The sequence below is a fragment of the Brienomyrus brachyistius genome, chromosome 13 (assembly GCF_023856365.1).
Source record: "Brienomyrus brachyistius isolate T26 chromosome 13, BBRACH_0.4, whole genome shotgun sequence".
Classification (NCBI taxonomy): domain Eukaryota; kingdom Metazoa; phylum Chordata; class Actinopteri; order Osteoglossiformes; family Mormyridae; genus Brienomyrus; species Brienomyrus brachyistius.
This window is the reverse complement of record NC_064545.1, coordinates 22,706,471-22,732,378: the sequence shown is the minus strand read 5'-3', so window position 1 is coordinate 22,732,378 and position 25,908 is coordinate 22,706,471. Positions and strand designations below refer to the sequence as shown.

The following is a 25,908-nucleotide window of genomic DNA, read 5'->3' as shown; positions in this document are numbered from 1 at the left end:
TGAATTTCACAGGCAGAGTAAATCCGAGTGGTGACACGACCGTCAGCAAAGCAAAAAAATGCTTTGTGTACCCAATACCTGGCCATGATGCAGTATATAATAAGACTGGTCTGCATGCTTGTGTGCGAGAGCATTTAACCCAGAAATGAACATGGCTGAGCAGCTCTAACGGCTTTATTTGATGACGATTTGCGCTGACTTAAAAAATGATTTGACAGTATGCTGTTTTGGCCCTTGCAGTACACTGACGACAAAGCTGGTAGTTTATTTTGAAGCTGGGCCCGGTCGCTTACTGACCGGTGACTCTCAGCTGGCATTTTACTACCTCTTCGGGAAATGTCCCCTGGCATGTGATTTCGGAGCGCTGAGATGCTGTGAAGTGCCGCTTTCATGGAACAGTGTTGTGCTTCAGCATTCCCTCTTACCTTTGCTTCATTTCAAGAAGCACCACCCACAGAAACGTAACCCACTCAAGTCATCAAACCTCATTTCATTCATAGATGGTCTCATGTCGCAGGCCCTGTGAGCCAAATTATATTTTTTTATCCACCGTTTGCTGTGGATGTGCGTGTGCATACTTCTCGCATAGCTAAAGCAAAAATAGCAACAAGCTTGCCCTGAATATCTGACACAGGTTCATTGAGACCCCCAGGTAGCTTGGTTTCTAGGGAAACGGGCTGGGTTGGGGGGGAGGGGGTGGGATTGAAAGACTCATGCAGATTCAAGTTACAGGGATCACAGGCATCTGGATGATTCCCATGTGAGAAGCTGCTTAACTCTAGAGCACCTGTGACCCCTTCAGAGCAGTGTATAGACAGTTCCCCCTTGAGGACATAACCCCCTGTGTCTAAATGCCCTGATGCTGGGCGGTTTGTGTTATTTGACTTGAAGAAGATCCTTGGCAGAGCCTGGCGATTATGACCACTCCGTGTTTAATTCCCTGTGCATGAGGCCGACACAGAATGCCCGTTATTAGGGTTGTAAATCACACACTGTATAATGCAGACAAAAACAAAGGCATACTGCTTCAAGTCTGCCTTAAAATGTGCAACGCAATGCAGTATGTCACCGTGATAAAACAGCTTTTCATCTCCAGCGTGGCAGCTGTCAACCTTTGACGTTGACCTGAAAAGATGGCATGTACATTAGGGCTGCCAAGATTCAAGAAGAGTTTGCAGTGAGTGCAATCGGGAGCATTTTTCACTGGGACACCTTCAGTAGGACACGACACCTGTGATCGGGGGCGTCCTGGCTGAGATTAATCGGCAGTGTGCTCGCTGAATCGATTTTTATCTGTTTGTTAAAATAACACTCCTTTAGAGAGGCTGTTCATGTAGTACAGAGAAGTCGTAATAATTACTGCTGCTGCCTGGCATCTATCACAGTCCTGAGTCCCGGAACAGGAAGTGAGAATTTGAAAGTTCCAGTTTCAAGGGTGCACAGTTTGGCTCTAACTTTGATAGTCGTTTTCACATAAGGATGCCTATCACAGAAAATGTATATTCAAATATACTTAAATTTCATGTTCTTTTTCCAAGGGGAAATTTATCACTTTCAAATTGTCATACTTTGTTACCGCTTCCGTCTTCCTTCTCATCCTTGTCTGTGCTAAAGGTGTCCGATTCCAGGCAGCATCAGGCCCAAAGCTGAGGTCCATTGCAGGGCACATGCACACACAGTCATACACTAATGGCAAATCTGAGATACCAGTTAGCCTAACTGCATTTCTTTGGACTATGAGAGAAAACCCACACAGCTCAGGGAGAAGGGAAACTTCATACAAATACCCACCAACCACAGAAGGCATCTGAAACCCCAGCCCCAGAGGTATGAGGCCATCATGCTACCCACTGTGTCACGCATATTTTATTATGGTAATAATAATAATATGATAGCAAAATATTAACGTTTCATAAATGCAAGGGAAGCTCTCAGTAACCTGTGCATGCTCAGGCTGGCTGTCGTGTTTCTTCCATGTTTACTTGTGCACGGTCATGCCCTTGTGCTCACCCGTGAGCTCCACCTCACTCTGTTAGGCCGACCCCTCCACCGGCCCCCCTGCCCACTGCGGTCACGAGCCAAGAGGGTGTGTCTGCAGGTTCACACCTGTAAACTCGCCTTGGCAACACTAATTGTGCCCCTTAGGCCCAGGCCACGGCGTAGTACAGCTGGCACCCCTCTTTTCAGCTGTACTTGTCACATATGCCTGCAGAAGTTCGTTTTTCATTTTGAAAGAGCTTTGCACTTAAAAACAAGCTTGAGGACCGTAAATCTGTAATTCATCCTAATGCTGTATGTCGGTTGAGTGATGCGGTCCCTGTGCCTTGGCATTGCTGGCCCCTACCCTTTAATAACTGAATATTTCCCAGGGTTTGTGAATCAGGACTGTTAACTGAAGTAGAGCTCGGGTGAAGCTGTGCGGTGGCTGCGATGTTTGAAGCAGCCGAGCACTGAGGGTTTGGCAGTTAATTGAGTTGGACAGCAGCCACTGTGTGAGCTGGAGAGGGAGACAGAGCTCTTCCAGCACACTGCTGGTGTGGGAAGCCAGTGTCTCTCCCAGCACACACATCACACGCTAAGTGCTCTTGGCAGAAAAATATAAACCTGTCTGTTAATGTACAGCATTATCCTCTGCTGGAGCGGCACAGCGAGGGCTCTCTTATTGGCCTGGGCTCTTTCTCCCAGGGAGATTCTGCGTTCTGGGAAGGGACCCATTTTTGCAGTCGCATGCAGGATGTCCAGGCATTCTTAGGGTGCACTTTCCACCACACCGGCCAAGACTGAGATTTACTGTGGTGCTTTACTGTCTCTCTCCAAGCTCTCCAAGCTTTTAGAAGCACCATATAGCCCGAGTCTTTCCGGTACCTTCCATTTCTGTCTTGGTTGTGCAACCGGCAGGTCTTTTACTGGCAAGTCCACGAGAGAACCGTAGCCGCTCCGCTGTTGCCACAGCAACAGCATGTTCCTCCATAATTGTGTTGTTGTTGTCTGCTGTTTGACTTATGACACCAGAAACCACACTGAAAACTTCAGCCTCAGGTCTCCATGCATGTGAGGTCCGCCATGGATGCCTTTGTCTGCAATTAATTCGTATAGAGATGGTAGCAGGTGTGTTGGATGCTTGCTGCAGGTTTGTAATTCCTCCATTGTAAAAGCTGGACTGCTCTTACTGTACTTTCCTTACCCCTCCTTAGATCTTCTAGAAAAACCAGCTGGCACTGTCCAGTTCATGTGAACTGTTACTATAGCTGGTAATGGGAGTATGGCTGGTAGTATTGGATTACTCTTACAAGTCAGGTTTTTAATAATCTAGCCAAAAAATATTAGCCTCTCTAGTTTATTGCATTTTAATATAAAATAATTTAACAGTATGTACTATGTCGTTGCACCAGATAAAATTGTAACTGATTTGGTGATGTGCAATGTAGCAATACATTTGGTCTTCTGTAGCAAGTTTCTCTTAAGAGTCCTGTGCTTAGAATAACTTCTGCCTGGTGCAAGTGTACAGTCTTGGGAACTTTGTGTTCCTGAATACATATTGCAGTGAGTTGTTGCATTTCAGCTGATTAACAAGGAACACAGAGGTACATATGTTGTCTACAGTATTTCCAGTGAAGAATAAAAATAGTTAGCATGAATCCTGATTCCATGTTTAGAGCTGTGTGTGAAGCGGGTTTATCTAACTGGCTGTTGAGGTTATTGTGCTGAGTGTTAATATGGTAATGCAGTTTTATTCAATACTTGCCCAGGGTTTCAATCGTTAAGTTTTCCCAGCTGGCTGTGGTGGTCTTTTGGGAAAAGCACAATGTCTAACCTGGATAGAGGCACTGTCAGACAGAGTTACCTGTGAATTTATCAATTGTTACCTAAGTCGCTGTGTTCAGGGCAGCTTGTGCTTCCTGTGGTGATATAAAAGTGGTTTTTAAAAATTTAAAAAGCTGGGTCCCAGGGCCTTGCCTTGCTCTCTGGTGGTATAAGACCACCTTAGGATGGGTGAGGCGTATGCTTCAGCCTTATTAAAATTCAGTCTGATAGAGATTCAGACTGCCTGTGTTTCACCAAGTCCTGTGGTATGGGGAATATATCTGAGAAAGAAAAAGCATAAAGGAACATTAAAGTAGAAAAAGTTTTAGGAAAAATGAATATATGCAAAATAAAAATGCACTTGGGGAAAAAACTGTTTTAGTATTTCTGACCTTATTAGCACAGTCCCTGCTAAAATTAGCACAGTCCCTGCTAACATTAGCACAGTCCCTGCTAACATTGCCATCATCACACACTTTATTAAGGCTTGTCATGATCATGGCTGTGACCCTCTCAGTAAAAGTGTTTTTTTCCCCTCCTGACTTTGCTGCTCCCATTCAGGCTGTGTTAAATGATGTGGGTTTCCTCTGCCAGGCCTCCGTCTGCCCATGCAGCTTCCAACCTGTGTTCCACCAGCCTCTCCAGCTGAGGCCACACTGAGCTCGTTTACAGGTTTATTGGAGCTTCTCTGGGAGACCCTTCCCTGTGAAAAGTAAAGTAGTCTAGGACCCCGCAAAGTGATATTGCCTATTTGTGTTCATGCGTGCCGCTCTGTTATTACCCGGCAATGATTTCTGTAAGTACTGTGCAGTCCTCAGAAGATCCTCTCATCTCTCTTACTGTAATTATGTAATCTCCTCTATCTGCTGTTCGCTTTCCCCAGGCTGTATTTATATCCCGTATAAAACCCGTAATTGCCGGGTTGTATCGAGGACGAGTCATGTGCATATATATAAAGCGAGAGCAGGGGGTTCTGAGTGGTGTCAGAATCCACAAGAGTTCCTGATTTTACTCTCTTGCTGTCATAACTATGAGACCTCTGTTCACATTATGTTATTTCATTCGGAGGGGGTACAGAATGATACGTTACAGGTATGTTATGAGTTGTTTAACGATGCCCCTCAGCCATCATGTCCGTCCTTGTCGATCCTGACATTTCAATGGACTGGGTATTTACATGGCATTTTATTTATGTGAGTCAGCCAGTTCCTGCTACACTTGGGCGTTAAGAACCTTGCTTTGGGCCCAACGCTGCTGACTCGGGGTTGGAACTGGCAACCTTCTCCATAACAGGAAATCCTGTGTTTTGGTTTGCACTGTTATTATCCTGTTCGACTGGTTTCCAGCTCAGGGTCACTGTGAGTTTATATCAAGGAACACTCTGGGTGGGATCCAGTGTTCCGCATTTCAGGTGAAATAACTGCAAATCCAGACCAAGATTCAGACTAACCAAGTGAGTATTCTGTGATTGTGACTCTTCTGTGACTGTGTCCTCAACAGGTTGGTAGAAACAAAATCTTAGTCTGGATTTGTAGTTTCTGGACCTGAAATGCTGCTGGGATTCCAGTCTAACAGAGTTCACAAACGTGCACATAAAGGCCAAAGATTCGTCAGTTTTCTTAAACTGGAGTTCCTGGGGGCTGCAGGCTGCAGTGCTACCCACTGAGCCACCAAACCGTCCTTTGTTTATTTCAGGCTTAATACCTCTCTTCCCTGGGACTACAGTGGAGTCTCTTGTAAGATCTGATATGCCTCATTTTGCATAACAGACCAGAGCGGTTGGTATGAATATGCTGCAAAAGCCCTCTCTGTAGATTAGGCGTTTGACCTGGGAGCTCTCTGTAAACCCTCTATCAGACACTGGCACCCCCAGCGGCGATGCTTTGCGATCGTCAGGATTATAGATGGGCTTCAACCAACAGAGGCCGAAAAAACACTCTTTGTTTTCTTGGCGCGTCTGAAAAAGCACCCCAATTTGTTTTGCGAAACCCCAGAAACCTGGGGGAAAAAAATCAAGAGAATGCCACAATTCTCCAGTTAACACCTTCAACCCTCTCACTGGGAGGAAATGAGCACAACCCATGAGAAAACACGGCCTGCAGGCTGCAGACCGGCCCGGATCATATCCTGGCTTAAATGTCTATACATTAAAGCAGAAATCACTTCCCTTCGTTTTCCGCACACCCCAATAATTAAGCTACCCTTTGTGAGGCTTACAAACAGCCTGATCCGCTCTCATTTCTTATCTTCTGATTAATGCCACGATGTCATTTCTTGCTCTTGATCTGTCCACTCCGCCCATGTAACCAAGCTCCTTTTGTGTTTTAATCTTGGAGTTAAACCCAGCATTGTGTAAATGCTGATTGGGTCGTTAATTAAAGCATGCCTTGCTGGCCTCCAGCTTTCGGCATCTTTCATCCTGCAGCAGCTGTTTAGTTCGCAATCTAGCGAGAAGACGTAACAGCCTTTCACGTTGTTCGGCGCCTGCATCTGGAACGTTTCTCCTTAGATGGGGTTAGATGGGGCATAACTGTGTTTTAAAGCAAGGTTCTTACAAAATGGTACAAGCAGACCTCTACACTAGCCCTGTCAGTGGGGATGTAAATATTTTCTCCACATGACTTATCAGCCTCGAGGCATGATGCCATTCTGTTGTCTTCATGGACAGCAGATGTACTTAGGAAGTACATTTAGTGGACAGTGTGTCCATAATTAATGCTGATGACTTATTGATTATTATGTCTGAAAACTGCTTCCAGTAGAAAGTGACATTGAAATGTACTTTGCACTGTACATGAGCCTTTTCTGGATCATTAAACAGCAGTTTGTATTTTAGCAATCACATATCTTTGGTCTGAGTGCTTTGAGCAGAACAGAATCTCCAGCCTGGGTCCCAGCTTCCCACAACACGCACCTTTGTCCTTCGTGGCTCGTTAAGAGACGCAGAAGCCTGCGGCTGTGCAAGATTATTCATAATGGACTCCGCAGCGAAAAACACGCTTCTCTTATTGTAAATAAACAGCAGTTATTCAGCAGAAATTCATATTCTGCAAGGTCAGGTCAGTTGGCATTTCTTTACTTTCTCTGAGTGTGAACTATACAAACACCACAGTGTGAGTGGGTGAGCGGTAATCGTGTTTTCAGCGTGGGTGACATCACACGGTTTGTGGGTCAGGGTTCTGTGGCCCACATGATGGGTCCTGGGAAGCGCAGCCTTGACTGGACTCAGAGGGAGGCCACTGGGCAGGACGCCAGTACATAGAGGCTGAAGATGGCTGCTGTTATCACTGACGATGCCTGCTCAGCCCCTACGAGCCCCATGTGTAGCATGAGATGAATATGTTTCCAAAGTTAGCATTGGGAGATCTGCATTGTGGCGCCTGATTAAGGTAACTTATTAGGGTTTCTCATGTCAGAACAGGCTGTGCATGCAGACAAGCTCACAGTGATGTGGTTATATATGGCAGTGATTGGATGCAGAGCTCATGTAGTCTGTGCCTGTGAGCCAAAGGTAATTAGCAGCAGTGTGATAGTTTGAGTTTAAAATAGTCCCTCTGTGCCTGATATGGGGGCTGATCTGAAACATGCAGGCTTTCTTTTGAACGCCTTTGTTCTGACCGTGTTGCATCATGAACACACCATAGTGAAGCGTTCCATTCTGCAGTTTGTGGGGTCACTGTACACTGGGTCCAGCACAGCAATGTTGCTCAATATGAACAAGTATTGGGAATGTAGTGAATAGTGTTTTCCCTTCATGCTGTTATACTGCTATACTCCCTGTTTTGCGAAATTACTTGACATTGTTCAATATTTTCTTCTTTTTTGATATAAAAAGTTAGGAAAGTTTCCTGTAAAACACCAGTGTGTCTTCCATAAACTAGTGGATGATAAACCTCATATATCCACTATGAACTCACTGTCTTAATAGCAATCAGGTACTCCTCAACCATCTTAGCCTGGAGCATCAGATTGTCTCGTTGTTTATGTTATGGTCTTTGGCTTTGGCCCTAAATTTTCTTTTACTGCTGCCGTTACTTAATGAGCCTAAGTTTTTTATATGTTTATTCTGTTCTGTTCTCTTGCTCCTACCGGCTTGTAATGCAGGACATTAGTGAATCCAGTTAAATATGACATTGGAATTATTTTGCATTGTTACCGATCTGTGCATGTTTCACATTCTGTCCTCTTGTTGGGATAAAACTTGATTTGATGAGCTGTTTACCTGCAGAGCATGGTAGGAAGCCGTGCCATTACCTGTCAGGCTCAGCGCCTGTCCGACCCAACCTTTTGTGTCTCTACCCTGTTCGGCCAGCAGGTGTCATTGGCCATCCTGCCCTTTCACTCCCTATCTAACCTTTGTGTGTTCCCCTCTTCCCTGGACTGGTGCATGGCTCAGAGCGTTGAGTGTGGGGCACCGAGGCTGTAATCCTACAATCATGGGTTCGAAGCCAGTCATACCTGCTATTGACTTTTGTTGTTTGTAGTTATTTTACTTCTCTGTTGCGTTGCCCTGTTTGTGTCATGTGTGATTTTAGTTTTCATTTAGCGCATTCAGCCCTCTGTGTTATGCCTCCTAGTTTCGTATTTTTGCTTTGTTAGGGTTCCTTATTTTCATGTTCATTTAATTGTAATCTGTCATACCTGTTCCTTATTGTCCTGAGTCCATTTTGATTCGTTAATCTGATTATGGTTTGCACCTGTTCCTTGTTTGCCCTGGTGTTCCTCTGTATTTTATTCAGAGTTGTTTGCTCCTGTTATTTGCTGCTTCATTGTGTTCAAGTTACTGTGTGCTGCTGCTGCTGCTGCTCTGTTGGGTTTTTACTAGTTCTGCCCCTTGCGTTGCTCTTTTCTCCTCGTTGGTACGTATTGGTATTTTTGTAGTTAATTCTAGCTTCCCCCATTTGGTTTTGACCCCGCATGGTCCATTTGTTTTGTAGTTTTCCCAGTGTGTTCAGTTTATAGATGTATAAGTAAACCTAAGGCAGCTACAGTATAAGCAGGGTAATTGATACCTCGCTGTCGGGAAATTGCACAGTGCTCTTGTAGGAATCCTGGAGTGTCGTGCCTGTTGGAGAGAACTTGCCTCAGGTGGTCCTGGAGTAATAATAAAACAATAATCAATAAAATAAAGCCCACTTGACTTGTTGTGACTTGAGTAGTGCACAGGGTATGTTCTGGGGAATCCCATCCCAGAAGGGCTGCAGGAGGAGATTGTAACGGTGAAGCACAGGTGGTCAACATCTGCTCAAGCAGCTGCCCCCCAGGTCACAACGTGTGTCTCAGATGTGCGTGGCTGGACAGCTGCTTGGTGTCTAATAAATGGGCCATGGATCATATTGGGTGTCAAAGAGATTTTAGCTGCTTCCCCAGTGTTAATTGGCCCACATTTGTAGTAGTTTTGTCGGCTTGTAACGGAGAGTATCCAAACTCTTTGTTTCTACTGCTGATCGACTTGTCTGGATCTTTCTTTTGTTTCTGGATTTGTGTTAAAGATTCTAATACTGAAAAAATGAAATATGAGTAATTATTGGTCATTTGACTTGTGAGTCATCCCCAAGCGAACGATTTGCTTTTTGGCATCAGGTTTTATATCCAGGGATAAATAATATGGAGGCATTTTCTGCTATTAAAAGCCACACACACACACACACCCAGTACAATGCTGAGCACTTTGCATCTGCCATTTTCTCAGTGGGCCTCTGCTTCTGCTGGGAAAGACTATTCTGGCCTTTTGGTGACTTACTATACTCAGACTTGATGATATTCGCACCTCAAGTTAGGGACTTCGGGTTAGTATTCCATATTGTTAGCAAGTATGAGAGAAGGGAAGATAGTTATAAAGTGGGTGCTAGGCAATATGGTTAGGGCCGCGTCTGACAGAGAGACCTGTCCGGTGATGCACTGCCAGATGAGCTGTCTGCGTCCCCACCTAAAGAGCACAGGCTTAATCTTGTCTGCCTCTCTCCATCTGCTTTGCAGCTTTCCTGTCATCAGTGTGAATCTACGCTAACCCATTGTTCCGGTGAAGGCTCATGCAGGACAGCCAGCAGTCGTGCTTGACTGGGTTTGGCCGAATGGCTGTCCTCGCAGGCCACTGTCCTGGAGTCCATTTGGACAGCAGGGTGTGCACTAACGAGATTGATTCCTGATGTCTGGCTGCCCTTTGGACTGAAACAAAGGCTCGCCTGTGGGTATCGGTAATCCATGTAATGCAATTAAAACAGGGCCACGGTGCAGAAGGCTCCCTAGAGAGAGATGGGGCCCCCTCGGAAGGACACCAAAAGGTATGGTGTGCGGAACACTGACTCCGTAAATATCCGGGACAGTTCTATTGAACCTCACTGCAAAGTCAAGGCAGTGTCATCCACCACTGGCCAAGAGAACCCAGCTAGTTCTATTACCATATATCACTGATTGTGAATTATTATTATTATTTTTTTTTGCACTGAAGGAAAGTGATAGGGAAGCTAATTTACCCAGCATCCTCCTGGGGCAGTGGTGGGGGGGCGGGGTACACAAGGACAGCCAAAGAGCTTCTTTGAAGAAGAATGGCTTTCATCTCCCTGGGAAAGAGAGACTGTCTCGGTTGCGCCCACCGGGTGGCATGGGAAAGAACAGCACAGTACAGAGCAAGCCGAGCTACAGCCAGGAAGTCTCCTGAGGCTTAAGCCCCTGCCTGGCACACAGGGACTCCGCCACGTAACAGTGCAGGAAGGCATGCTGGGAAATTAATCAGGAGCACAGTGAGGCTGCTGTTGCAGGTCAGAATCCTCTGGGTGGGCAAGAGAGATATGCCAAGACCTTTAAGGACAGACAGGATGTAGCTCAGAAATGACAAATATAAATCAACCTACCCGAGTGCTAGATCTATCCTCCTATCTGCTCAGATCTCTCTCCTACCGTTTGTCCACCTGGACCTCTGCGGGTGCTGGAGAAGTGACCAACAAAAGTGGATCACAGGGGAAGTGGGGGGAGGATATGGCCCAAGCTGTTACAGTGTAATGCTGAGGTTATGGCAGCACATGGTAACTATAAGGGCCTATTGCAGTGAAGTTGCCCCTGGCCATGTTCAGACCATGCCCTCACAACCACATTGTCACCTTCAACAAAGTACTTAGCCTGATTGCTTCAGTCAGTGATTGATAGCCAGGCCTGTGTTTCAACCTCTCCAGATAAACGGTAAGTGAATAATAATTTTCATGGGTTCCCGGTGAGAATGTGTCTGAGGTCAGGAGGGAGAGACGGAGGACTCCGAGAGGGCCAGTGTAGAGCCAGCAAGGCTGGTGAGGAGAATGCAGGACGCTAATCTGGCTTGTGGTCAGCTGCTGCGCTCTCTCACTGCAGACACACCCCCTACATGTATGTCCTGAACCTGCTTTAAATTTTCATCTCCTGAGAGGTTCCTGGGAGGCTCCTAGCCTGTCATACGCTGCAGGAAGATTCAGTCCTTTCTTTGTAGTGGTTAGGACAAAGTGACCAAGCCACAGTCCATCACAGCAGGTGGCCTGGTTCTCATAGAAAAGCACAGGCTGCGTCCAGTCTGGATTACACTCAAAGCCTGAGTTTACCTCCTCAATGCAGCGCTGCTCCATTATGCTTCCTGTGAACCAAAGTAATGTCGCATTTTTATCAGCAAGCACGCTGAAAGCTGGAAATCCCCTAACCACGGGACAGGCTACTGTGGAATTCCCATCATTGTGAATTAAGTGCCCCCACCCACCCGATTACACAACGAAGCTTGACTAACGCAATCGCCTTGAAACGCTTCCCATGCACTTCACTGCCGTCCCACGTACTGTTATTGTGCACTGTTATTCTATATTTTGTAAGGTTACATTGTAAGAGAGGCTCACTTTGTTTCCTTGTTGTCTTTGGGCAAAGCAAGACTTTTTGGCAAAAGCAACTGCTGCTCTGCAGCCATTGAATAATTCTGATTATCCTCTCTGTGTTGAATTATTGTTTTACCGAAAAGCAGCTTCTGACAAATCAGCTGAAAATTATATTAAAAAGCAATTTTTGGTTTAGATGTTAGGCTAATAAAATTAAATATATATGCCTTATGTGTTTAAATCGGGCTTTTATATAGTATGATACATGGTTTTTGTACTAACATGGGTACAAAAAATGACAGAGCAGGGACAAATATTGATACAGTCAGGACACACGTCCAGGATATTAAATTAGCCTGGGGAAGCAGTGCCCCCCCCCCAGACGCATTTCCACAACACCAAGGCAGTAAAACCTCAGTCTAGACGCTTTGGGCAGGGTTGGGTATTAAATAAGCCGCACAATCCCGCCACCCCAGTGATGGAGGGGGAATGAAAACCGTCACCTCTGGTGCTAAATCATGATTTACATGGCAGAGGGGGGACGCACCAATCCAATCCGGTACAGGACACATGGAAAATCTCTGCCTCCAGTGCATGCAAGTTAAGGTAGAAAAACACAATTGCCAACAATATATATGTTTTTGTGTCAGCTGACCTCAAAGATATTTTTTTTTTTTTACTGTTATGTGCTTTGTCGAATTTTAACACTGAGAGCAGATTTCCATTTTCATTTAGAAGGCAAAAAACACAATTGGTTTTCTAATAGACGCACGATACAAGGAGAACTCCCCACAAGAGGTGGCAAACAGGCGCTAGCTGATGCTAGTGCAGAGCATCATGCCTGTTCAGTACAGAGCCGCTTGGCAATTTTGGCATTAATTTGGCGTGAGTGCCTTTGCTGAGCTGCCATAGCAAGGCTCACGGTCTCAAAAAAATGACATTAAATATTACTTTAAAAAGTATAAACACACATCCACATTTGCTTAAAAGGCATACACTAGCATTAACGTGAAAGCATTCATACACATTGGCATTAATGTGAAAGTATACACACACATCAACATTAAAACAGTGTACACACATCTATATAATAAATATGGCAGCAGTTTCATTGAGTTTATAGATTCTAATGCCTATACAGCCTTGGGTGCATGGATGACTTGGCGCATACAAGAAAATGTTGTTTCATAATGTAGGGAAACATTTAGATTCTTTTGTTTTGTGTCCTCTTTTATTTATCATAATTGCATGTGGAATACGTGTTGCAGGCGCTTTTGTTCATAACGATACACAAGTGAGGCAGATAATACATCATAATCATAAAGCTGTCAGGAGCTTGGGTACAAACTTCTAGTGGCTATCTAGTAACAAGTGCTAATAGTTAAGAGAACAGCAGCTGTACAAAACGCCATAGAATCAAATATGTGGAAAATTATTCCAGTGCATAACATCAGGAGAGTCTTGGGACTAGAAGTGGAAAGTTCAGGTCCAGAAGGTAGAAATCTAGACCAAGATTTTGATCTCCAGTACTCTGTGATTGTGACTCTTTAGATTGAACTAGCTGGTTGAAAGAAAATTTTGGTCTGGATTTTTACTTTCTGGACCTAAACTTTCCACATCTCCTAGAAACTAAGTCTAAAGGCAAAATATAACATAGCATTCAGAGGAACCAATTAACTAGGACTATCAAAGTGGCCAGATGTTGAGGATGGTCAGTGATAGCATGGGGTTTGGTCATTCATTGTCAGAATAGAAGTGCTTACCCATTCCTTGAGGACTGTGTGGAACTCCAAACCAGATTTACTTGGGTAGGAAATATGCATGAAAACCATAGATTACGAGATTGTTTTCATGAGGTGGAGGAACCAATAGGTGGCATTTGATTGCTGACCATAGAGGGTGAGAGAGACTGGAGGGCCTGATGAGTGACTTGATGCTGTTCTGTCGACAGTCCTGAAAACAGTCCTCAATGACTCGAACTGGATTCAGGAAACTAGTAGGCTTGATATGGAAGGGAATATGCTGGGTCTTTGAAAGGTTCAGCGAGGGATGGCGATTACTCGTCTACCCAGTGTCAGTGAGAGACACAGAAATTTGAGCCAGCTATTGAACTCTGGAGTCAAGGTCAGATAATTTAACGCTGAATGTAATCTAAGTAGTAGCATTAGGAGAAACCGTATGCATGAATGATGGAACCTAGGAGACGATCAAGAACTGAGTCTTGACGAAACCATTTTTTAAATTTAACTTAGATACAGGATTTACCTAAGAGATTCAGGCCACCTCAGGAGGGTCCTCTAGATGCCAGGATCTGACGGTTCACTGGCTGCGGCTCCAACAGGATGAGAACCAGTGACCCACCTCTCAGAGCATCCCCTACAGTTACAGTAGGAGGACAGTTACAATGGAGTGTGTTGCTTTCAAGCGGGTTATTCTCTGCTTGTAAGTCAAAAACTTATACAGAAATGAGAGGACAGAGACTGGTCTGTAGTTTTTGTCTAGTGAGGATCAAGTGTGGGCTTTTAAAGCAGTGGAATTACTCAAACCTGTTAAATGCAGTGCACATGCACCAGTCGGTGATGTATTCATAAGATGAGTAAGTACTGGGGTGGGTGTGGGAGAGATTGATAGCTTGAAGGAGAAGAGAGGGTATAAAGTTGGGGGACAGATGGTGAGGAGGAGCTTGGAGATGGTGTCAGTGAGAGGGGCAAGTGAAGAAGGTGTGGGGCTGTGGGGGAGTGTATATGAGTGTTGGGTGCAGAGGATATGGGGTGTCAGGGGCTGCTAGCATTCAGCGTGGTGGGTGGAGGTGGAGAAGTGACGAGTGGTACAGGGGGGAGCATCTGGGGAACCGGTGATGTTATGATAGTAGGCGGCTTTAGCAGCTGTGACGTTAGTGGGGAAAGATGATGTGTCTGTGATTGATTCTCAGCTAAGTCTGCAGGGTTTCATGTTTCTCACCACTTCCTGTCAGACCTTCTGAACTGTGTCTGTGATGTCGAAGAGGTCAGGGGAGAAGTGGGCAGAGGCTACCATGGCAGTGAAGTGAGAAAGTGGGAGGGAACAAAGGGCACCCTGGAAGGAGATGTGGGCAGGGAGAATAACACGTAAGGAAAGACATGGTGATTTAAATAAAATAATTAGGTCCACATTACAGGGTGATGGCAGGGTTTTAACAAGGTTAATAACCGTAATTGCATGGTACTCAAAGGCAGAGTTGTTACACAAAGAGAGGACGTGAGTATTTCTCCAGCTCTTGGAGATTAGGGCAGTGTTCTCAGGGAGGATTCTGGTTTCTGTGGGAGCCAGGATTTGGAGCGATGGGTGGGTGGCGAGGCCAGCGATGAGGTCAGACTAGAGGTTTCTAAACCAACAGCCAAGGACACGACATTTGCAGAAAGTGTCGGAATCAGGTTGTTTATACTGTGTTTAGATGACTTGAGGCTTGTGTGCGAATCAGAATATCAGGCAGGCTGTCCTCACATCTGCTTGATGGTTTTTCTTGTGGTAAAATGCACCCAGGCACCTAGATTATGTGTCACTGACTTCAGTGTAGCCAGTACAGTACTTGTGTGTGCATCCAGGGATTCCTTCCTGAGCTCTCCGTTTGGCCTGTGACGCCTGTCTGCATGTGCTCTGCATTGAGCCTCTCCTCTGGATTCCAGTTCTCTCAGGATCTCCCCCTAGTAAGACTGTAGCAGGAGCAGTTGTGAAGGGGGGGGGGGGGGGGTTATGCGTGGCTTAATGTGCAACACCAAGCCCTCACACCTGCGGCCACTGACTTTTATTTATGGCTCTCAGTATCTGCTGGATGATTCTTCAACAGGGCTAACAATTAGGTGAATTGGTACCATCAAATTGCTTTTATTGTATGGGAGCCTTGTGATGGACAGGGATACGTGTCTCCTGTTTCAGGTATCTTGGGATGGACTCTTGATTCACTGTGACCCTCCACTGGATAGGTGGTCATGGAGAATAGATGGATAGAAAAATGGATGAAACCTGAAGTGAACATTTGCTTAGTCTGCTTAGCGTGATCCAGGTCTCTGTACGACTTGCCGGAGTGGAAACAGAAAAGGACTGCATGGGGGTTCACTGTATGTAACGTTTCAAGTGCCATTACTGTTGTAACTTAAAATATAAATAGAACATTTTTCACCAGGGTGACAGTAGACCTGTCACCACTTTTCAAAGCTTCAAGAACCATTTTACTTTTTATATATTTTGTATGCGCTTTTATCCAAATCGAAATTTCGAGAACGCAGGGTTAGCCAGTTTCTGAAGCAATTAGACGTTCAGGGTCTTGCTCAGGTTCCCAACGATGAAATCACTCTGCCGACCCCGGGACCTGAAGCGATCTTGGGTGCAGCATCGCAACCTAAAATGCAGCAAAGCACACGGAAGCGACAGGAGCAAGCGGGGCTCTCCTTGGGGGCTTGGCTGACTGTGCTGCCGCCCCCAGCAGAGATGGATGGGGCAGGTAGCATGTGCACCACGCTTTATGCTTGAATTTATCCCCTTCTCCATTTCGGCACTGACATTCGGCTCCCCACCTTTTCACAAATATCTGGAGATTAGCCAGCTGTTATCTTATTTCCCTGCAAGCCTGTGTGTATGTGTCTGTGTGTTTGGGATGGTGGGGGGGTTATTGTATAGACCTGTCATTTTGACATTGTGGGGACCATTATTTTCGGTCCCCACAAGGGGAAACTAAGTTTTATAAAAATCTGTGACAGTATTCTAAAAAATAACAATGCCTAAGGATTTGTATTTTGTTTAGTTATTTATGGTTGAGGTTAGGACTGGGTAGGGGTTAGGGTTGTCCTTGTTTGGATTAGGGTGTGTGTGTGTCTGTGTGAATAAATATAATACACACCACATATATATGACATATATGGCATTTTGGGTATATTGGATAGTGTGCGCTTCCATGAATTTCACATTTTGAGAAGTGATCCGTTCGCCTTGTTTATGGGATTGTTTACTGACAGGCTCCCACAGCCTGACTAATGGTTTGCTGATGTCCATGAGATTTGTTCTTTATTTATTTATTTATTACATTTTCTTGGCTGCCGGGAGACGAGAGACGCCTTTTAGTGGATGTTATTTCAGCTCGCCGTCCCACCCACTGAGGAAAATGCATTCTCGACTCAGACGCCAAATGTGCATTTAAAATTAACAGGAGAATCTTCCAGGCTGCTCTGAGCATGCTGCTCCTGTTTGGTTGCTGTTTAATCCTGCTATGGAGTGACACGCAAGCTGGACAGCGCGCCCGCTTGAGAGTTGAGTCTTAGTGTTTTGCTGAAGGTGGGTCATGTGACTGGATCTGATGACATGATCTTCCTGAGTCAGGTTGAATTTGATCATTTTCCATTTTAATGCTTCAGTCCTGTGTTCAGCAACGGTACATACGTGATACATTAGTGGCTAATTGTGAGGTGTAAATGCTAAAACCATTTGCTGCTGCTGCTCTTTGTAAAACTGTGGCAATGAGTGGATATATAAACTGCGCAGACTTTGTGCTACCAGTGTGCATTATGTAAGTGGACCACATGGGCTGTATAAATTAGATCAAGTCATAAATAAGGATCTCAAACAGACACTGATGAGTCACAAGGGAAAGAAAGAAACTGTTGGGTGATTGAACTAAACTGGAAATTCAACCACTGTGCAGGGAATATTTTGAAAGTATTTTAGGAACCGTGTCAGCGGGTTGCGTTCTGTGTACAGGTGTATGTGCGTGTGTTGCGAGAGTGCATGTTGTGCACATTATATTGTTTTACAAAGAAAGAAGTTGTTGGAATCTTCACAAAATACATTTCTCTTCTTTCGTGCAATTTAAAAGCATTTTAAAGTAAGTTTAATGAGTTTTAGTTTGAATAGCACACACAGCAAGCTTTCAAATTAAGTGGTATAATGACTCCTTAGTGGTTTGGTGTATGTAACCACCCAGGGGGTGCCCAGCCCTATCCATTCTGAGAGAAACTCCCACACCTCGTGTCTGTGAGCAGGATGAATAGTTAGGACATGGAGGGGGGGCATAGATGTTCTAGTATAACATGGAAATATGATTTTCCTGAGGTGTGACAGACTTACTGCCACCCCAAAGATCATTTTCAAACACTGTCCCACCTCTGAACTTTCTTTTTTTGGCTCCCTGGTGTGTTTGCTCAGGATCCAGCAGTGTAACTTCGCACAGCCAAGGTTGTGGATTTGATTTTTTGGCCCGGTTCTGCTCTTCCTATGTTCACAGTGGTTTCCTCCCGCAGCCCAAAACTGGTGCCTTTTGCCACCCGGGATGTGATTCAGGCTCATTGTGTTGCTACGTACTGTATGACGGGCTTTTATGGACAATTTGATGAAGGCAGTTTTTGTTTTAAAATCGTCACCAACTGAAACGTTTGTATATTTTTATTCAAATATTTTTATATTTATTTCATGTGATTTCTCCCCTCTTTTTACATAGTGTCCTCAAGGCGTATTCTCATCACAAAGAGAAATGCACAGCTGGGTTTTTTCAGCGTTTCTTTCAAGGAAAAGCTTCCATGTCAGAAATAATAAATTTTGGTGTTTTCATTGGAAAGTTTGACTAGTAAACATTTTCAGCTCCTTCACTTTGGATAATTGTCGTGATATGATCAGACAGCAGATATTTAATCGCTTGCGACTGTCACAGACACGGATGAAGGGACGCAGGTATCCTGAAATTGGCATTTTAACAAAAGTGCTGAATTAATGCAGGCAGGCCTCTGATCCAGCCGGGTATTCAGAGTAACATGGCAGGTTAATAAAGGGGTGAGATGGGCCCTCAGTACTCAGCCTGCCTACATTCTTTGCCGGCGCGTTATTACAGCCCTGGGATGTGTAAAGCAGGACTCCAAAATGTGTCACACACTGAGCCATCAGCATGCATCGGGTGACTGTTTTGCTGATTCCTAGCTTCCATCTCGCCTATACCCAGAATTTGGTTCCTAGTTGTGAGCTTCATTCTTGATTATTTGGTTCGGGTCTGCTGGCAGCTTGGTGGGAGCAAAAATGCGGACCGTCTGGGGGTCCCTGAGGACTGGGTTGAGAAATACTGTTCTAAGGTGCTAAGTTTCCCTAGTTTTCATCTTAGTCCTTGGGCTGGAAATCTGCCCTCTGCCTCTGTAATCAGTGCACAGCCTGCAGAAAGGAACGTGCACGTCCAGAGTGCCACGGCCAGCGGATGGCGATGGAGGGGCAGCGCTGGGCCTCCCGCCTGACAGTCAGCCTCCCTCCCAGAGACAGCGAAGACGTTAATCGCGCGTGAGCAGGATCCACTGCTGATGCCGGCGGTGCTAGGCTGGGGTCGCAGCGGGCCGTGGACCGGCTAGAAGCTCACCGCCGCTTTCTGACAGTAATGACCAATTAATGTCTAATTCCTCAGGCAGTCAATAGCAGTGTCCGCAGCTCAGCCAGTGCTTCTCGCATCAGCGGGGCCCCTGAACATCACATCATAGATGTTACCGTCATTCCGCTGGCTAGCGGCTAAGTAAAAGGCTGACAAAACAGTCCGTCTCCCTGTGCATGCGTTTGCCACACTTAACTGACTCTTTGCAACCTGCGGCTGGGGTCCTTATGTGTGTTTGTGCTGGGCTGGTGCGACGCGGCTTGTGGAAACTGCACTCTGATGTGCAGAAATGCTGATCTCATGTGAGATCTGCGTCATCCCGATTCATATTTAATAGTGTGACATCTGATGTCTTATATCTGATGGTGTAAAAGGGGGCTGCGAAGTTGTCTGTGGGATATGGGCACCATTATGGTTTGTACTGGTGTATCAAAAACAGGTCCAGTTTTACATCTGGCATGCACAGGGACCTGAAAGGCAGCAGTCTCACTCCAGGGGGCTGAAAATGGGATTCCTTCTCAAAAAAAGATGTTCCTCTAATGTAATTTTTTCAGTTCTGCACAAAAGAAGCATTTTAAAGGTTTGGTTTTAGTTAAATTTTTCCAAGTCATTACAACAAACTGCTCTGAGATCTAAGGTGAAGTACCATCCAAATGCAGACCCCTCCCTGCGTCGCCTTCCCCCCGGGAAATTCACACACTCATTCCTCCGTTTAGCTTTAGCAGCTGTCAAGGAGTCTCAGGTTTTTATTTGTCACCTGCACAGTTACGTTGTATGAATGCAATTCAAGAGTTTGTACATTTCCCATGTTTCGGTCTCCTGATTCTCTATCACTTGGGTGTTTTTAAGTAAAACCACAGCAGCGAGACGGCAAAAGCCGGAGGTCGGGAATGTTCCTCTAAACTCCTCTGCAGGATCTCTGTCAGTGATCCGCAGCTTGTCACAAAATTTAGAGCCGAAAAAGGGTCTTCTCAAGTATGGGCCTGTCAGAGGACATGTTGGTGTGATTAAACGAGGTGCCGGCACGGCCATCTGCCGCCGCGGAGTGCCCGGTCTCCCCCCCCACCCACTCCACTTCCCTCCCCCACCCCGCGTCTCAATCTCCCCGAGCAGACTGAGGAAGGAGGGACGGGCTTCGTTGGTAAGTAGATGTCCCACGGGAATGAGCCCCCAAAGCTGGCCGCTTCGCCTCCGTGCAACTCCCCCCCCCCCCCCCCCCCCCCTCTCGGAATCCCACTGTCACTATTTCCGAGAGCTCTGATCCCCCCGGACTTCCGCCTGATGGCTCACAGCCTGAGATCTGAGGTCCAGGAGCGGATCAGATCAGTCTGCCTGCAACAAACAGGCCCTTTAAGGCCCATGATACAGAATTAGCAAATAAAGGAGTTTACCCAGGATGAACAAAGACGCCTGTGTTTGGCTGTGGGTCCCTGGCCGGGTGAAGATGAAAACGCTGAGGGAGGTGGGGGCTTCATAGGGGGGGGCGGGGTTCTGTGAGTCTGCTGATGAGTGCCCAGAAACAGCAGCTCATCAGTGGCTGCAAATGGGCTCGGAGCATGTGGTTCACTCACGGGGGGCATTTGGTCACCCACCTTGCATGCGTAAGTGGTGTGACATGCCCTGTAATTGACAGATGTGCACGCTCACGCAGGGGAGGGGGGATTCCACCTGTCGCGCCAGTTTATTCCGGAGATGGACACAGCACTGGCTGTTCCTCACCGTTTCGTATCCCTTCACCTGTCCATGGTACTTGATGTGCCTCTGAGTTTTTCCAGAACAGTGTGTCGCAGGCGTGGTGTGACTTTCTGACAGAGCTTAGATGTTGTTGTGGTGGGAAAGAAACACTGGTCATGTGGAAGAGGCATCACTGCCTGGTCTCGCCTTTCAGCTCCAAAAGGCCAGTAATCTGCCATACATCAAAGCACGTGCACACTGTCCTTCCCTGGACCTCACTGCTGCTCACGTTCACTGCTGGTCATTATGCGACAGGCGGCCGCTTGGGGCGCCGCCTACTGAAGGCGCGCTTACTTGGCAAACCTCCGGCACCAAAGGTGAAGTTTGCCCTGGGGCTCCATATGGACACTGTTCAGATTGCAGGTTTCAGTGGGGTTTAGGAAGTGGATGTTGGGTCACAGCCTTCACTGACCCGGCCGGCTTGTGTGTCTCCTCTGTTAGACAGACCTATGAGGGCCTGGAGCGGAGGCTGAAGGATGTCTTTGCGGAGAGGACGGGGATCCTGCGCCAGCTCTCCAAGACGTCTAAGGAGCTTGACGGGATCAAAGGCAACCTGCAGGTGAAGCCTTTGCTCTTACTGCCCAGTAGGGGGCGTGTGAGGAGTGACTAGCAAAAACTGCATTGTTTTCATTCTTTTTTTACCTTATTGAATTAAAATATTACTTTCAATAATTGCCAAAATCCTATATTAGTCATAAAAGAAGATACTGAACCTGGGCGAAATTGGACACGCTACATATTTTTCTGGGTAGTTCAGGTCCAGAGAGTAGAAGTCCAGACCAAGATTTTGTTTTAACCGACCATTTGAGTACTGTGTGACTGTGACTCAAGTTATGTCATGCTCATTTGGTTGGTTAAACAAATTTCTGGTCTGGACTTTTACTCTCTGCACCTGAATTACCATCTTCTGCTTTCCTTTTAATCAAATATGTGAATATAGTGCGATATGACGAGTCTTTCCACAGACCTTTTTGTTAAAAAAAAAACCTTAAAAAAAGATGTAAAAGAGCTTTAGGTTTTAAAACTGCAAAGAGAAATGTAGCACAGCTCTGGGGTAGATAATTAATGATGTGTGAATTTTCAGCCTGATTCATTAATTCCCCTTCCGTGTCAGAGTGATGAACTTTATCTTGCTAGCTGTAGTTTTCGTGTTGGTATCTGAACAATCTACATCCCTAAAAAATGTCAGCAAGAGATAATCCTCACAGATGCGAAATTTGGGCAGGTCTTCCGAAAGGGTAAATGATATCCGTGCTGTTTATCTGAACTGGTGAAGTCGTCATTCTGGTAGGCCATTGCCTCTGCGCGGCCTTACATTCATCCCTCGTGTGGTATTTGAGAGACTGGCCCTGTCACGCGTTTTGGTGAGGTCAGGGCCTCCCCTGCTCTTTTCACGTGTTGTGGCCCTTTAAGAGTGTTTGCTGTTGGTATAAGTGAGTAAAACTGGCAAGTTTGCAGGTGTCATTACTACTGAACTTACACACAATATTTGCATACAGACACTCTTGTCTCACACCTCGAGAGTTGGGGTTTTGCATCCCTCCTCTGCGTGTTTTACCCGTTTTACGTCATCTTCCATTGGCAAAGACCAGTTCTAGTACTCTAGGACTCAGTACTCAAGAACAGAACACTAATTACAGACCAGAAGTACAGAGGATGGTAAAAGTCCTCCTTTAAAAGTCAATGGTTGCCTTGTCGAATGAGACCAATACCGTGATTCACTGTTCCTCAAGTTCATTTTTGGAAAGCAAGTAAGCAAGACTGGTCTTGCCAAGACCACCAGTACGATCTTTGCGTTCTTGGTATTGAGAAACACCCAGTGCAAGTGTGTATATGTTTGTTTGGATCGGTGTCCCATCAAGGGTCTACCCCTACTTTGTTGCCTGTGCCGCATGGGAATTTATGAAATGATGTATAGTATATCATCTGCTTTGTATGCCTGGCTTAGAAAAAACATCAAACGTGTTTAAACGGCTCACATTTCAAAGTATGCCTGCTTATAAAGTATTTAATGATGTGCATTCATGGTACTATGTAAAACTAACATGAAAAGATAATGACAAAGAAACGGTTTTTCACAGTATGTTTATGAAGGCCTGAACTGAATAATGAATTAATCAAATGCTTTATGTCTTATAAAATATGCCATCTTTATTACAGTCTTATATTTGTGTTCTGTACCCCCTGGTAGCCTGGGTCTGCACACACAACCTCAGTGAAGAAGGTCTGCTCTCTTACTTGACCAGTTCGATCCAGTCAGAGCCACTTACCTCACCAGCGCTAACAGCTCTTTAGCCCTGCAAACTGCTTTGAGCAAACCAGTACAGGCACTGGTCACCCTGGCAACATCACTGCGAGGGCCCAGTGCCCCAAAACGGCCTTGCCAAAGTGCTGTGGGTGGGAGAGTGAGAAGCTGCAGGCGCATGCCAGCTCTCCCACACACCCCTGACCCCCACCGTGGAGAGCCCCTCGCTCTGCGTTCACCCACCAGCGCCCCCGTGCTGCGTGTCGCTCGATAGATCAGCAAGAGCTGCTCATATGTCAATTTACTGGCAGCTGTGGGGTTTGACTGCAGTTTCCTGGTGCATCACAGAGTCAGAGTAAAGAGGCAGCTTACAGTGTTAATCGTGAGCGAAACATGACTTCTTTTTGGCCGTTTGGTGTTATTACTGGAAGCCTGCTGAACGCGGTCTGGGGAATTGCAGTTTCCTGATTCATGTCCCTGTTTCATTAAGTTTCTGCACGGCTGTGTCTTGCTTGTACAGTCTGAGCTTAGGAAAGTAAATGATACCTTATTTGCTATTTGCACCAACTGCAATGCATCATTTCACACATCCCACCATGCACACACTGGGTTAAGTGCCTTGCTCAAAGACCAAATGATGATGTGACTGTTCTGCCTAGCGCAGGATTCAAATCGGCACCCTTCCAATTGCATGCACAGAGGCCTGCTGTGCACATGCTTGCACTTGAAGCATACAGGTATACTGTATATTTTACCAGGGAGAACAATGCATTACGCAACCCAAATTGGTCACCTAACTTTCAATCCTGTGACACTCACAGCCATGATTACTTCCTGTAAACTTTGTTATTGTGTAATACTTCTCTTTGTATTAGTCGCTAAAGCACTAATTAGAAACTTGTGAAATCAGTTTGTGGAGTATTCATGCGAAAGTGGCTGTGTTGGCAGTAGGTGAAGCTTTAACCTTTTGGCAGGCTGCGTTTTTAGGATATGGTCATCAACCCAGGACCATCAGAAACTTCTTGATGGGACAAAAGATCCTAATAATTTGTCTTACGAACATCTAGCACCGATAGAGTTACAGTATAAGATCACTGATGATAAAACATTTAAAGGATGTGCATTACGGAAAAACTCTCCATGTGTTGTCCTAAAGATTGGGAAAACTAGCAACTCGGTGGTGGAGATCATTTATTGACATAAATCTTCCTTTTCAGACATTTATGCTTTCAGTGATCCTAAAGTATCAACTAAAGAACAGGCCAGAGGATGCCTTGTGTTAGCTAGCCAACTCACTTTTCAGCTAAACACTGGGTAAACATCAAAAGTGGCTTTCCTGTGCATCAAACCCTGGAAGCTGTACTGTACTGTGAGTAATTGTGGGTATCACTGAGAGCTGTCCTGTACTTTGAGTAATCGTAGGTATCACTGGAAACTATCCTGTACTGTGAGTAATGGTGGATATCACCGGGAGCTGTCCTGTAGTGTGTGAAGTCATGGATATCACTGGAAGCTGGCCTGTACTGTGAGTAATCGTGGGTATCACTGGAAGCTGTCCTGTACTGTGAGTAATTGTGGCTATCACAGGGAGCTGTCCTGTGCTTTGAGTTATCTTGGGTACCATTGGGAGTTGTCTTGTAATATGAGTGATTATAAGTATCACTGAGAGCTGTCCTGTACTGTGAGTAATTGTGGGTATCACAGGGAGCTGTCCTTTACTGTAGCTGTGCTCCTCATGCTGGTATTACACCCTTCACCGCAGTTATCAGTGGGAGTTACAGTAGCAATAGGACCCTGGGCGTACAGTAGCTGTGAGAGTTATTCCATGTCTGCTGTAGTTCTCGCCCTGTCAGTATCAGTGTCCTCTGTTTGCTGTCAGTGAGGAGCTGCCTCCTACTAAACTGCAGCCATATGGAGAGGTGCAGATTTCACCGGAGCTCCTCCGTTTGCAGAGGCGCCGCCCCCCTGTGTGTCCTGCTGGCCTTCTATCCCCGAGAAGCAGCTCACTGGGGAGCTGGTCCAGCCGCGGCAAGACAATAAACATCAGCCTGTTCGCATTAACAATTAATGTGCTAAACAAATTAGCCGTCTGGAGGTGATTTACCGACACAGCTTTCTCTTAACGAGGGTCCCAGATGCGGGGAGGGTGCGTAAGGGCCGGTAAGGGCCCAGCTGGCCACTGATGGGAATCTGCCATGCCAACAGGGCCCGGCTCCGCAGGGAGGAACAGCTATACGAGTCCAATCCTGAAGGACATCCTTCATTTTAGCCATTTCTCTCCTTTCGACACAAGCGTTTCGTTATCCCTGACTAAAAAAAGGCTTTTTTTCTGTACTACACTAAATCCAAAAGCAGTGGGACATCCTTTAGCTCTGCAGAGCAGGCTGATTAGGACAATTATCCGTCCCTTGGACTGCGTGCTCCTCGGAGACGGGCCGATCCGAACGCCCAGGGAGGAAGAACGTCTCCGCTGCTTCCTGTAGCTGGCTGTATGCTTCTGCATGGAGTCTTCCCCATTCGTTCTTTCCGTCCTCTCTGAAGCGTGAATGTGTGCTGGTAATTAATACCTTATAGAAAGATGAAATCCATTTTAAACCATGCAGTAAACCTTTAGGGCTGTGCATTGAAAATAGGCTCTTCTTTTGAGCTTTAAACTTCAGTCACATGCTACTTTTTTTATGACTCTCGGTTAAGGTTGTAGCCCATGTGTATGTGTGAACTGTCAGTGCTGTAATGTGCGCCCGCCTGGATGGATTAATTGAATCTCCCTGTCTTATTACGAGCTTTTAGTGTCCTTGAGCGCAGCTGCTCGTCATTAAAGGGCTCTTGTGCTTCCTTCCAGTCCCTGAAGAATGACGACACCGTGGCCAAGAAGGACGTGCAGAGGGTGCTGGAGCTGAGCCAGAAGCAGAGGTGACCCCCCC

General features: G+C 45.9%; 1 protein-coding gene across 2 annotated transcripts in view; it reads left to right on the top strand.

Annotated features, from left to right (window-relative positions):
* luzp2 (leucine zipper protein 2) overlaps positions 1–25,908 on the top strand; it is an 83,789-nt gene that overhangs the window by 31,413 nt on the left and 26,468 nt on the right. For both annotated transcript variants that reach the window (XM_048973153.1, XM_048973152.1), the window contains exons 2-3: positions 21,181–21,298; positions 25,827–25,897. In XM_048973153.1, coding sequence (XP_048829110.1) covers positions 21,181–21,298; positions 25,827–25,897 — 189 coding nt within the window. The remainder of the gene's footprint in view (positions 1–21,180; positions 21,299–25,826; positions 25,898–25,908) is intronic.